This window comes from Danio rerio, chromosome 24 (assembly GCF_049306965.1).
Source record: "Danio rerio strain Tuebingen ecotype United States chromosome 24, GRCz12tu, whole genome shotgun sequence".
NCBI classification, from domain to species: domain Eukaryota; kingdom Metazoa; phylum Chordata; class Actinopteri; order Cypriniformes; family Danionidae; genus Danio; species Danio rerio.
The window spans coordinates 23074632-23088671 of record NC_133199.1 but is presented as its reverse complement, the minus strand read 5'-3'; the positions used below and the strand labels follow the sequence as shown (position 1 = coordinate 23088671).

Here is a 14040-nt window from a genome sequence, read left to right as displayed (position 1 = left end):
GACAGCTCTCACGCGCGCTCGTTGTAATCAATATGAATATTCCGATCAAACTGAATACAATCTTACATCAACAACACATGGCAAGCATCGCGTCGATTATAACAAATAATCAGATGGCAAACAACCGTTATGTTTACACGTGTTGTAAAATGTAAGGGTCCTTTAAGGGACTGGGCTGCAGTTTGGGGTGTGTGTGAAGCAGAGAGGGAGAGAGAAAAGAGGAGCGTTTTTTTTTTCGCAATGAGACTTTTTGATGATTTTCCCTCTTTGGTGACTGATTTGTTGTACCACATGGAAAGTAATTAATATTTTGGACTTATTATGGAGCTATAAGGGAATCTTCCCTGCTATCTCTAACACAACCAAGAGACAGAGCAGGAAAGGTTTACACATGTAATATTTTTCCTGAGGTGATTTAAAGCAAAATACACAATGACACTCAATCAAACATATCTACAATGATGAGGAACATGGTTACTTACTGAGTTATTAACTCACAGCAATATCACATGAAGAAAGGTCAGACTTTGAAGGAATAAACTGTGTGAGGAGAGCTCCATTATAGTGCACTGGGCAAGTCTGAACAAGTTTCACCCATGCGAGCGCAGCAGGCAGGTCTTTAAAATTACGTAATTTATCGGTTTAAAAATATTGGCCTAATTTAGACATCGGATCGATAACGATAATCTTAAAAATAGCATTTATCGGCTGATGACAATATGGCCGCTGATATATCGTGCATCCCTTTGAGAAACCTATATAAAATAATGTAAAGACTTGTGCGACCACCTTCATGCTTCTCTCCTGAACTTGAAAATATGATTGGCAGAATCGCATAAATGCTACATTAAGATTGTGTGGGTTGGTCAAATCGAAATCACAATCTTTTTTTAATTAATTATTCAGCCCTACTTTGGACTTTAGGGGAAACACAGAGCACCCGGAGGAAACCCATGTGAATAGAGGGAGAACAAGCAAACTCCACACAGAAATGCCAACTGACCTAGATGGGACTCGACCCAGCGACCTACTTGCTGTGAGACAACAGTGCCACCCTACTAGATTGATATATTTAAGCAAATAAAGATGATCATCAAAAACAACAACAACAACAACAACAAAAAGCATCCCACGCTTACATTAACAGATGAAGTAGCCAGACAATCCTGACAACTCTCGTTGCATTTCTGTTTTAAAAAATTCATGCTGAATCATAAAAAAACGTTTATTTATCTATTGCACATTTTCAACTTTCAGTGACTTTGTTGCTATATTTCAGCATTATGTTTTGTTAGGGAAAATATTTTACTTACATAAAAGAAAGTCTGTCTTTTAAATTAATAGTTAATTAATAGGGTTCAAAGATCAGTTTACAAAAAAAAAATAACAACTGTTTTTATTCCAGCCAAAATAAAAAAATACTTTCTCTAGAAAAAAAAAATAATAATGGAAATACTGTTAAATTATCGAAAATATTTAAAAAAAGAAAGAAAAAAATCAAAGAAGGGCTAACAATTTTGACTGATTAAGTTCATGGCCACAGTTTAATACTAATAAAATAAATAAAATTGGAAATAATAATATATAAAAAAGCTTTTTTCAGTATCTTGGCCATTATAGCATGTTTCTTCTTCGGTAAGTCTCAAAACATTGTAAATAAAAATCTTTTCACTAATTAATGCAAAAAAATGCATTCAGGCAAAACAGTTAGCGCTAATCAACACAGCGATCTCGATTCTTCAACCCCCACACAATATGTCACTGTACTGGAAAATTAAAATAAGCAAAGCCTTTAAATTGTGCAGGTAGATTTAATTATCTTAATTAGAAGGCATACAAGCATGCTTCAAGTGTTGCTTCCCCTGCAACTTTTTTTTTCCTTTACAAGAGAAGTTCCTTATTAAATGTGGGCAGACAGTAACCAGTTAACTATATCAGCTCCAATCCTATCTGGACTTAAAGCAATAATGCATCCAACGTTTTTAATTATCTCATCATTTTTACAACCTCCACAAGTTTAATATATTTTTTTGGATTGTCTACAAAACAATCCATTGTTACACAATGACTTGCCTAAGTCCCTTAATTTGTCTAGTTAACCTAAATACCCTAGTCAAAACATTATTTAGAACATAAACATTCTTCAAAATATCTTAATTTTGTTTTAACAGAAGAAACTCAGAGATCTTAAGAACTTATGTAGGTTGTTTATATTTTTTCTCATTATTATTTAAGAGAAGCTATAAGGTCTTAAAAGTTAACTTATATAACAAATAGCTATTGAATAAATTATTAATATTATGACTATTTACATACGGTATGGCCAAATTATGTACATAAATGTGTTTCATGTGTATATATATAAACTGGCCTATAAAATTCTACAGATCTGTGTTGCCATGGCTGGTTGAGGACGGTCAAACATTTTAAAGATGCAGCAGTTACAGCCATCATCCTATTCCCTAGTCCCATGAATATTGCATTGATAGTGACCTCAATTTTGGTTTACGTGGTGACTTGGTTTTTGCAAGAACTGGTAAAATAGCTAGTGAGGGTCATTTATCATCAGTGTTGTTTTGTCAAAGCGTTCGCAGTGAGCACATGTAGAGAGTGGAAACACATGAGGCAAACACACCTGTAAAGAGAAACTGATAATAGTTATGATCTGCAAACAAACTGAGGCTCTGTATCAGATGTTTGCCGTGACATTATAATATAACCAAGGAACAAGCTGGTAGAGAAAATGACAAACTTAGTTATTGCATTCATATTGTTGTTGTATGTTTATGAATGTATGTGTATGTATGGAAATGACGGTTAGGGCCATGCTTTACATTTCAGTATTTTTGGTGTTGCACATTGAACGTACGTGGAAAACTGAAAGAATAAATCACACTTTTTACTTTGCTTTAGTTTTTTGGAAAAAAGATTTAATGCATTTTACAGAAGAGGGACAATATAATATAAAATACTGTATAACATACAATAAAATTCCTAAAACTTTAATAGATTGAATATAAAAATAGAAAATATTTTTAAAATACTAACAAATCTCATAAATAATGTTGGTTCATGTTAACAGTGCATATGTTGCTATTAAAAATATTATTTTGTATTTATTTTCTTTTCAGCTTAGTCCCTCTATTAATCCGGGGTCGCCACAGCAGAATAAACGTGCAACTTATCCAGCATGTTTTATACAGCGGATGCCCTTCTAGCTGCAACCCATCACTAGGAAACATCCATACACACTCATTCACACACATACACTACGGTCAATTTAGCTTACCCAATTCACCTATTCCACATGTTTTTGGACTTGTGCAAGGAGCACACAGAGGAAACACACACAAACAAGAGGAGAACATACAAACTCCACACAGAAATGCCAACTGACCCAGTCGGGACTTGCTGTGAGGCGGATGAGCCCCCGTGTTGCCTCAAATTTAGAAATTGCTAATGAGTAAAATTATTAAAAGGCTTCAGAAGTACCGTCGCTGCATAAAAACAAATGCCATAGTAATTTGTGGCTCAATCTGAAGTGGCGAGTGAGTGAGCATGTGAGCTTCAAAAGTATTGGTCTTAGATTGTGTTCACCAATGACACATTATTGCAAGATGTTAAAATATTAAATAAAGGTGAAAAAAATCTACAAAGTAATAATTTTGGTCCAAATCATTATAATTCCATAGCTTTATACATGTAGCGTTTAGCACACATAAACACACACACAAGCAACCTAACACTAACACAAATAAATAAATAAGTAAATAAATAAGGGCAGCACAGTGGTACAGTGAGTAGCATCATCTCACTGCAAGAAGGTCACTGGTTTGAGTCCCAGCTTGGTCATTTAGCATTTCTTTGTGTTAATTTCTGTGTCTCTCCATGTTCGTGTGGTTTCCCCCGGGTGCTCAGGTTTTCCCCACAAGTCCAAAAACATGTGGTATAGGTGAATTGGGTCGGCTAAACTGTACATAGTGTAAGCGTGTGAATGCATGCATGGATGTTTTATCAGTGATGGGTTGCAGCTGGAAGAGCATCCGCTGTGTAAAACATATGCTGAATAAGTTGGCAGTTCATTCCGCTGTGGCGACCCCAGAATAATAAAGGAACTTAGCCGAAAAGAAAATGAATGAATTAAAGAATACATAAATAATTTAATGAATGAATGAATGAATCAATCAATCAATCAATCAATCAATCAATCAATGAATAAATAAATAAATAAATAAATATCTTATTTTAATAAAGTGACACTTTCTAAAATCAAATTTGGTTAATATAGCTTATCATTACGGAATAAATATGTTTGTAGCCTAACAGTGAATATATACATACAACTAAACTTATGTTTTACGATTGTAAGTTGCAAAAAAAAAAAAAAAATGTGTAATCATTAAATCGATTACACAGTCGTCAATCATAACAAGATTACATTACAAGCATTGGTTATTTAAACCGCTGCGTTAAAAACTCACTTCAAAAATTACCTTAAAAATATAATTAACTTTTGATTAACAACACTTCATAAGTGTCAACGGAGACTACTCGTTCGCCTAAACAATTCTCAGATACGAATCCCGCCGAAACTTACAGTTGAAAAGCGACAAAGCGAAAGAAAGCGTCAGACAAACTCGCAAATCCCACTCAGCGCGTTCCCCCCGCGGATCTGTGCGCGCCGCCGCTGTCCATGGTACTAGGTCACACACGCGCTGCTTTTAGCTTTATTGCTGTTTAATATTCAGCCCATGCACACAGTCCCCGCTACAAGACAGTTGATACATCAGCAGTTTGACTCGTATAGACTGTGCTTCTTACTACAGATGTCTTATGGAGGTAATAGCGCTGGTGGATGACAACGCTATTTTTGGTTCATTACAGTGTGGAGCGGAAAAGTCGGTTTTTTTTTTTGTTTTGTTTTTTGTCAAGGTGACTGGACTAGGGTGTAATATAGTCATACATATTAGTCGGCTACTGTAAAATGGACACCGGCACTTTAGGTAAATCTGTTGCACTTAGAGTTTTTTAGTCCATCACATCACCCAAAATGTTGCTGACAAAGCAAAAATATTGAAGGCTGCTGGCATTTTATTTAAATGCCAGTAACTCTGTGGATTTCTGTGCTATATGCATCTCAATCTTTGATATCATAATCCCTCATATGCCAACTACATGTTAAATCTTTTAAAATATTCTATGTATTGCTAATCTCTTTTAATTAATGAAATTAGTCCTAGTTGTTAGTCTTACTGCTGTTACCTATATTGGAACTGTGTTTTACTGCCAATCTAGCCTACTTTTATAATGTTCTCTCTGGATTTTATTATTATATTTTTCATTTCTTTAGTTGTATTCCATAACACAATTTTAACTGAACTGGACCAAGTTCAGAGCAAAGACACTGTAAATAGGTTGATTATCAATATAAGTTTTCTATGAGGACCTGACAACTAGGGCTGGGCGATATGGCAAAAAGCAATCTCAATAATTGATTTCCATGTTGAACATTAAGGATATATATTTGGATATAAGTTGTTAATGCTTGCAGATTTATAAGAGTACCCCAATAATCACTGAAACCACAAAAAATAGAGGGTCTATTAAAATGACATAACGTATTTTCAGCCAATAAATTTTCGGTGGCACACGTATATCAACACACTTTAGATTCTCATTATTGCACATTTTTGGTGTATGCTTGGCTCTTTGATTAATATAGAGTAAAAAAAGTCCAAAGCTTATCAATGATATTTACAAAATTTATCATGATTTGATATGGTTTATAGGCCCTACTGGCAACCCTAGTTGTAATAGTAATTCGAGCACCTTAATATATTTTGTGTTCACATGTATTTGAATAAAATGATTGTTCAGTTAAATATTTAAACCTATGCACAGTCAGATGTTGTGCAATCTTTGAGAGTCCAATTAAAGGTTCAAGCCTCGTCTCAGTTGTTGTTTCTGTGTGAAGTTTGCATGTTCTCCCTGCGTTCGTGTGGGTTTCCTCCAGGTGCTCCGGTTTCCCCCACAAGTCCAAAGACATGCGATACAGGTGAATTGGGTAGGCTAAATTGTCCGTAGTGAGTGTGTGTGTGAATGTGTGTGTGGATGTTTCCCAGAGATGGGTTGCGGTTGGAAGGGCATACGCTGCCTAAAAACTTGCTGGATAAGTTGGCGGTTCATTCCGCTGTGGTGACCCCGCATTAATAAAGGGACTGAGTCAACAAGAAAATGAATGAATGAATGAATTTTGTGGCCAATGCTGTTAGCATTACATGTCATTCAATGTTATACAGTATTTTGTGTCACTTGTGTAAAGTCAAATTCAGTCTAGTTTAGGCATGGGATAATAACCAGTTTCAAGGTTTGATGCAGTTTGGAAAAGTCAAGGTTTTAAAACCACCAACGTTTTTTGTTATACCGTTCCTAAGGGTATATGTACGTTTTTTTGTTTGTTTAAGTTTTGTTTTGTTTTTTAAATGCTTTTCACTCCAATTGTACTTAGTTTTTGGGGAAACTGTATCTCCAGCAAAAAAACAACCAAAAGCTAATGGTCCAAAATATTTTAAATGTTTCTTAAAATTAAATATACTGTATTCAATGGGGGGTTGTTTTTTACCCAGACATTTAAAAATAACGTATTTTGAAGCAGTAATCACCATACCGTGATGCTGTGAAACTGCAAATATTTTTATCCAAGGTTATCATACTGTCAAAATCTTAGGCCCATGCCTAGTCTATTACATGATACAAAATATAGGCTCCTAATTACTTTGAAAATAAAATAAAACATAATTTGTTCCCAAATATTCCCCAGAGATGGGTTGTGGCTGCAGGGCATCCGCTGTGTATAAACCTACTGGATAAGTTGGCGGTTCATACCTCTGTGGTGACCCCAGATTAATAAAGGGAATAAGACGAAAAGAAAATGAGTGAATGAATGAATGAATGAATGAATGAATGAATGAATGAATGAATGAATGTCGATCCCAATTAACCACAAAATGGTGAAAAATCTATAAAAACAAGATGCTTTCTCATTGATGTCATAAATGAACAAGTTTGTTTCACAAACTTCCTAAATTAATATATTTGTATATATTACGATATTTTTTTTCTTTACACTAAAGCACCTTTCGTGTAATGGAAAGGCTCCACATGCATGTGAAGGGCTTTTCAATGAACCACTGATGCCAATAAGGACTTGAAGAAACAATGCATGGCATCAGCTTCGGCTACTGAGAGAAATCGTCCAGTCAGCAGAAAAATGCTCTATCACATTACATCAGATGATTTCTATAGAGTAAGCTATTAATGAGAGCAACTGATTCAACGCAACAAATCAAAGTCCACCATCTCTTTGCTACCATTTAGTTGATTTAATAAAGATGTGGGTGAATGAGTGAATAAGTACAAATATTCTGCTTGCGTTCATTCATTTCTCAATTCAAACGACCCAAAACACAATAAGATGATGTCCAAATGTATTTTGCCTTGATTCAGTTATAATTCAACTCTGGTTTACATCTATCTGCGTTCGAGCAAACACAAGCAGCTCCTGTTTCATTCATTTACAATGCAGCAAATCCACGCTCTGCCACCCGAACAGCTTTTGTGGAAAAAGTTACAGCTCACCTCAAACAAGGGTCCGATTTTATTCTTCTCCAGGTATGACTGAATTCTTGACTGCTGTAGAGACGCCATGAGAATGTGTTGCATTAAACAGCAAAGCGTTGAGATGTCGTCAAATATCGCCAGGCATCTTCAAGCGCGCGGGACTGCGGACGGATGTCTAGCGGGCAGTGAGCGGACATCCAGCGCTGAGAGCTCAGCTGCTCATCCAGCACATGCTCAAACTACCAGGGCTCGCGTCCTCCTCCTCGGTTTGGTCACTATCTGATGGGACTATCCCTCCTCCGGTCTCGGAAGAGTAGCTGACGACGGCTTCTTCTTAAAGCCAATGAGAAAGAGTACACCTTAGATCAATGTTTACTCATTGGCTGATCAGGTTTTGGAGACCCGCCTTAATTCGTTGTTTACTTAGAGTGTGTTATTGAACTCACGTATACTGTTAAATGAAACGTGCAAAATATAAATAATCATCATCGATTATATGTTTTATAGCTTAATCTTGATATAGCTATAAATATACTTATGTTTTGTGCTTGTAGTGTATGTTTCAAGAACGTTTCATGTCCAAAAGTGTAAAAAAGAAAAGTGTATCGTTGACCCATTGTCAAACATAAAACAAATGGATAAAACTATAAACACTACTACTACCCAGAAGGCACCTTGATGTAAAAACATCAAAAACACGTCAAAAAAACAGTCAAAATAAAATTGCTTACCCTGATGTCAAAACGACATCAAACTGACAAAATATTGGTGTCAAAAATCGATTACAAGGCTGTCCTGTAATAGTTTTTTAGCATGTTTTTGAGACCAATGTTAGATGTCAATCTGATGTTGTTTCAACGTCAAGGTATATATTTGTTTATATTTGTAATTAAAGCTTTCAAATGAATAAAACATTTTTTACTGTATATTTTAATACTTTTCATGTCATCATTTTGGTGGCTAAATGGGCATCAATGTGTGGATGTCAAATGTACATCAAGGATTTAATATCAAATCGATTTGCATTTTTGACCTCATGCTTGATGTCAATTAGATTTAAAATATAATTATATATACTATTGATATTAATCAGTGGCCATCCATTTCTACAATTCATCATACTTATAAAGGTGAGATGCCAGGCAGTGGATCAGTTTTCATTTATACCTAGAAGTGTTTTACATTGTTCAAGTGTGTTTAATGTGTCCAGTGCATTGTGCAATGTTCTAATGAAACTATAGCATCAAAAAAACTCTCTGACCTCATCCTTGCATAGAAAATTATGCCTCTGTACATGACACAGAGATGCATCTGCCATCTTGGAATACAACTGGTTGTGTTACTCCTAGTAGGGGCACTTTTTTAGTAAACATTCTTTTCATATGTAACAATGAAGGTTGTTTGTCATACATATCACCAACACTATCACTAATCCTAACCAAAGACAACGCAATTTACCTTGTTTTCTCACATCTTTTATCTGTTATTTTATCGGTACAGTACAATGTGAACTATTTAGCAAACTGACTACATCAGAAAAGGAGTCAATATGCAGATGGAAATGTGACACACTTTTTTAGTTGTTTGCTTGTACAAATTGTGTGCATTGTTTAGATGTTTCGTGGTTTTATTTGATTATAATAGTTTGTGAGAAGAAAAAAATGCCAGTGACAGTTTATGTGCAAATTTCACCTTGAAACTCCATCGAAACTCCACTCGAAATGAGAATGTTTTTTGTGTGTGTGGATGTAGCTAGGCTAACATTTAAAAACCCACCTTTATACAGAAAACTCAATCCTCTTGGATGCGTTAGCTCAGTCAAAAAATAAAAGTTCTGTTGTTAATTACTCACGCTTGTGTCATTCTAATCCACAGAGACCTTCGTTCCTCTTAATAAGAACACAAATGAAGATGTCTTAGAGGAAATCCAAAAGCTATTTGACCTAGCATAGACAGTGGTCCAAAAGTATATTATTTTTTGTTCCTTTTCTGGACTTTTGCTGCATGTGGAGGTTTCATCTAAAATATCTTAGTCTGTGTTCGAAAGATGAACGAAGGTCTTAGGGGATTGAAACAGCACAAGGGTCAGTAATCAATAACAAAATTTTCCATTTTGAATGAATCGATCCTTCAAAGTTCAAAAAATATACTTGGGACTCAAAAATCTAAATGAATGCATTTATTTTCATTTTCAGCGAAGCCTCTGCTGTTGGTTTGTGGACAGTCATGGCTCATACAAAGGAGCTCAGTGAAGACCTGCAGCTGTGCATTGTGGCTGCTCACAAGTCAGGAAAGGGCTAAGTCCATATCAACATGTTTTGAAGTTGCAGTGGCTACATTATAAATACAAGACCTTCCACACTGTAAAACATCTCAGAGGATGTGGTTGGAAGTCAAAAGCCAACTGTGCTGGCCAGGAGGATAGTGGGAGAGTTAAAAGAATTGACGATCACCAAGCAAACAAAAACCTGCTTGGCCTTTGCAAATGTTCATCTGGACAAAAAAATGACTTCTGGTCTTGTTTTATGTTCAGATGAAACACAAATTAAATTGTTTGGCCACAATGATGTAGCCTTTATTTGGCGTAAAACATGAGAAGCCTTCAACCCTAAGAACACCATCCCTACTATTAAACATGCTGGTGTGAAATTAACGATGTAGGGGTACCAGTGGACATTTCAGAACAACAATGACCCAAAAATATAAAGAAAAATTGGTGAAGAAATGGTTAAAAGACAAACACACTAGCATTCTGCAGTTGCCCAGCCAGAGTCCTGACTTAAATTCAATTGAGAATCTGTGGAGGGAGCTAAAGATTAGGGTGATGGTAAAGAGATCCTCCAATCTGACAGAGTTGGAGCTCATCGCTAAAGATGAATGGGCAAAAATACCAGTGAAGACATGTAAAAAGTTGATCAGCAATTCTAGGAAGCAATTTTTTGTTTAAATAAAGATTCTCTTATTATATTTTGGAAGAAGATCACTTTTAAGTTATTACAGAAGCCTGGAAAGCATTTACTCCATAGAAACTGCAAGCGACAGTGAGCCCGGGGAAATTATGACAGGTAAACAATGTTTGTCAGAGACAGTTGCCTACATGCAGAGGCCATTAGTGAGATTCCTGAAGACTTTAACTGGTCTGATAGCAGCTGCGCATTTGATGGATGACAACACAGCATATACAGCAGCCTCCAGTTTGTGCGCTCAACACATGCATAATGTCATAAAAAAACATTCACAGAGATCTGTGACAGATTTACTTCACAAATTTAAACAGATCATCATTAAAATCAATTGCAAGAATACAGCCACATTTCTCAAATATGGTTAATAATATAATACAAGCAATATCATTGCATTTTCTTTTATTCAATTTAAATTGACATTATTACAGTTTGACATTTGATGTAATAATGGGAAAATCAACCTGATTCATATATAAAAACATTTGGAAAATCTCAAAATGGGTTAGTTTTATGACAAAATAAATAACTGTATTTTTTACAGTAACATTTTTACATGAATTAACCTTGTTATCTGGCTTTTTTAGCATATTAATTCCAAACGCAATATATCATGATTCTCAAAATAGCATATATGAAGTTAATAATCCCTATTTAAAGTGGTTTTCTCAATATTGCATAGTAATGACTGATTAATTTGTTATTTTAAGCAACATCATCAAAACGTATGACTCCTGAGTGCTGAATATTTTAAACTCTGAAAATTGGACTGACACACTTTCAATTTACTAGAACTGCTATGTTAAGCTGCTTTGACACAATCTACATTGTAAAAGCGCTGTAGAAATAAAGATGAATTGAAAAATTTGGACACCAATTATTTCTATACCTACAGTACATACTGTAACTGTGACAATTCTATAAATCTATAACACAGAGGATCATGTTGTATGAATTTTCCAGTACTGGATGTCGCTGTAGTTTCACTGAGACTGCAGAACTGAGACTGCAACATGTAGCTTAATGCACTATGGTGTTAATAAACTCTAAACGACTTCTAAGACTTTGTGAAACCTAATAAGCTGAACCTATACATATGTAAAAGACTTAAATGAGAATAGATGAAATACAAAAGGCACATACAGAGGCAAATATGAACTATAAACAAAAGTTACGGCTTAACATACAAAGACTAAAGCATTGTGCAAATTCTTTTACATCAAGAAACAAGATGTTTAGACGCTGTGATTGACGCTCTATTGATGTGAAGGGCTTGACAGCAGCTGGAAGATCAAAATCCTGTTTGTTTGATCTTCCGTCTACAATAAGATGCACCGTAGCGAAGCAAGAAATAAAAAATAATGCTGCCTTTAAAAAGCTGTGACAAAAGTCAATATATATTACGTTGCGAAGCCTTGGAGACGCGACAGATGCCTGTGAGCTGGAGTGACGTCTTGATAGTCTGTGTGTGTCCAGATCTGATGAAGATGGATGTGGGTTTAAGGGTCACCGTCAGGAGGTGGAGGCTGACACAGTTTGTATAGTCTGTTAATAGAATAATAATAAAAAAGCATGTTAATTATCACAATGCATTCAACGATCTGAATTAATTTCGGATTTTTTTTTAAACACAATATTTCAGCACAATTACTTGCTTTAACTATATAATATATAATCTGAGAATTATATATTCGTATTAATCTCACTGATTAACTGGAGTTTAAATGATTTGACTGTTATAACCCATGCATGACTGCTTAAAAACAACCCAAATTAATGAATTATAGATATCTAAACAAAATTCATTTCACCTAGACATGTTTTCAAACAAAATAAACAAAAGCTATTTCAGAATTAATTTCAGGTTTAAAAAAAAAAAACTTCAGGTTTGGACATTTTTGGTGCAATTACTGTAGGGCCTCCTGTACATTCTGGACATTCCCCGATTACTGTCATAACACATTTTATACAATTACTAAAATAAAAATGGTCACATCTTTAAAAAATGTAATTTAATTAAATTTTTTTATGTAAAAAATGTAAAGTCTCAAGAAATGCAATTAATTATGTTTTACCGCATTTTCAAAGCTTTGATTTATTTTATTTTAAAGAAAATCTAGCACTTTTAAGGCAAAATTGAGACTTGCACAGCCAGGAATGAGGCAGTAAAGCAGTGATCAAATCAGAGTTTAGATTTTTTTTTTTTCAGTTGCTAAATAACCCTGCAGACTGGGTACTTTCATTTTTTATTGCTGGGTACTTTCAAACACAGATGACCAAACTTTTTTTTTTTTTATGAAGGGCCAAAAATTAAACTTGATTGAGGGCTGTGGGCCCTCAAAAATTAAACTTGATTGAGGGCTGTGGGCCCTCAAAAATTAAACTTGATTGAGGGCTGTGGGCCAAAGGTAAATATATCAAACTGTATTACACCAGTGCCATGAGAATTTTAATTTATTTTTAAATTTTATATCTGAAGTATGTATATTTTTAAAAAGTGTAATGACTTTTTTATGGTAAAAACACTAATAAACTCTAAACGACTACTAAGACTTTGTGAAACCTAATAAGCTGAACCTATACTTATGTAAAAGACTTAAATGAGAATAGATGAAATACAACAGGCACATACAGAGGCAAATATGAACTATAAACAAAAGTTACGGCTTAACATACAAAGACTAAAGCATTGTGCAAATTCTTTTACATCAAGAAACAAGATGTTTAGACGCTGTGATTGACGCTCCGATCAAATCAGAGTTTAGATTTTTTTTTTTCAGTTGCTAAATAACCCTGCAGACTGGGTACCGTCATTTTTAATTGCTGGGTACTTTCAAACACAGATTACCAAACTTTTTTTTTGTTAAAAAAAAATTTTATGAGTAATTTAATTTATTTTTAAATTTTATATCTGAAGTATATATATTTTTAAAAAGTGTAATGACTTTTTTATGGTAAAAACACAAATAATCCCATTAATAACACAATGGAGATGCTTTGATTTGCTCGACGATGTCTTGTGCACTGTCAAGTGACAGTATTTACAATTTTAAAAAATCAGATTCATTTACAAAATGAAAGAACAAAACAAAATGACCACCACCCCATCATTCTCCCTCTCTTCCTCAAATAAGATGGTTGGCCAAATCGAAGTTTAGAATGGTCCAACTTTGGCCTGCAGGCCCTAGTTTGGCCATCTCCTGTCTAAAATCTTGTTTACACTGCAAAAAAAGTGTTTCTTACTTAGATTGTTTGTCCTGTTTCTAGTCCAAATATCTAAAAACTCTTAAATCAAGAAGCATTTTCTAGACAAGCAAAACATATAGTCTTGGTATGAGAAATAATATGCAAAAATGAAGTGAGTTTTTCCCTAAAACAAACAAAACAATCTGGCAATGGGGTAAGCAAAATAATCTTATGCCAGATGGAAAACCTAGATTATTTTGCTTAACCCATT

General features: G+C 34.6%; 2 protein-coding genes across 4 annotated transcripts in view; both read right to left on the bottom strand.

Moving 5' to 3' along the window:
* The window catches only part of zgc:162928, a 193158-nt gene extending 185197 nt beyond the window's left edge, over positions 1 to 7961 (bottom strand). The window contains exon 1 of one of the 2 annotated variants that reach the window (NM_001430954.1): positions 7639 to 7961. In NM_001430954.1, the coding sequence (NP_001417883.1) occupies positions 7639 to 7707 (69 nt within the window). In that variant the 5' untranslated portion in view covers positions 7708 to 7961. The remainder of the gene's footprint in view (positions 1 to 7638) is intronic. The other variant, XM_005162707.5, reaches the window with a different exon arrangement.
* Positions 7962 to 10970: 3009 nt separating this feature from the next.
* prex2 (phosphatidylinositol-3,4,5-trisphosphate-dependent Rac exchange factor 2) overlaps positions 10971 to 14040 on the bottom strand; it is a 258834-nt gene continuing 255764 nt past the window's right edge. For both annotated transcript variants that reach the window (XM_001923322.6, XM_073940635.1), the window contains exon 40: positions 10971 to 12128. In XM_001923322.6, the coding sequence (XP_001923357.1) occupies positions 12083 to 12128 (46 nt within the window). In that variant the 3' untranslated portion in view covers positions 10971 to 12082. The remainder of the gene's footprint in view (positions 12129 to 14040) is intronic.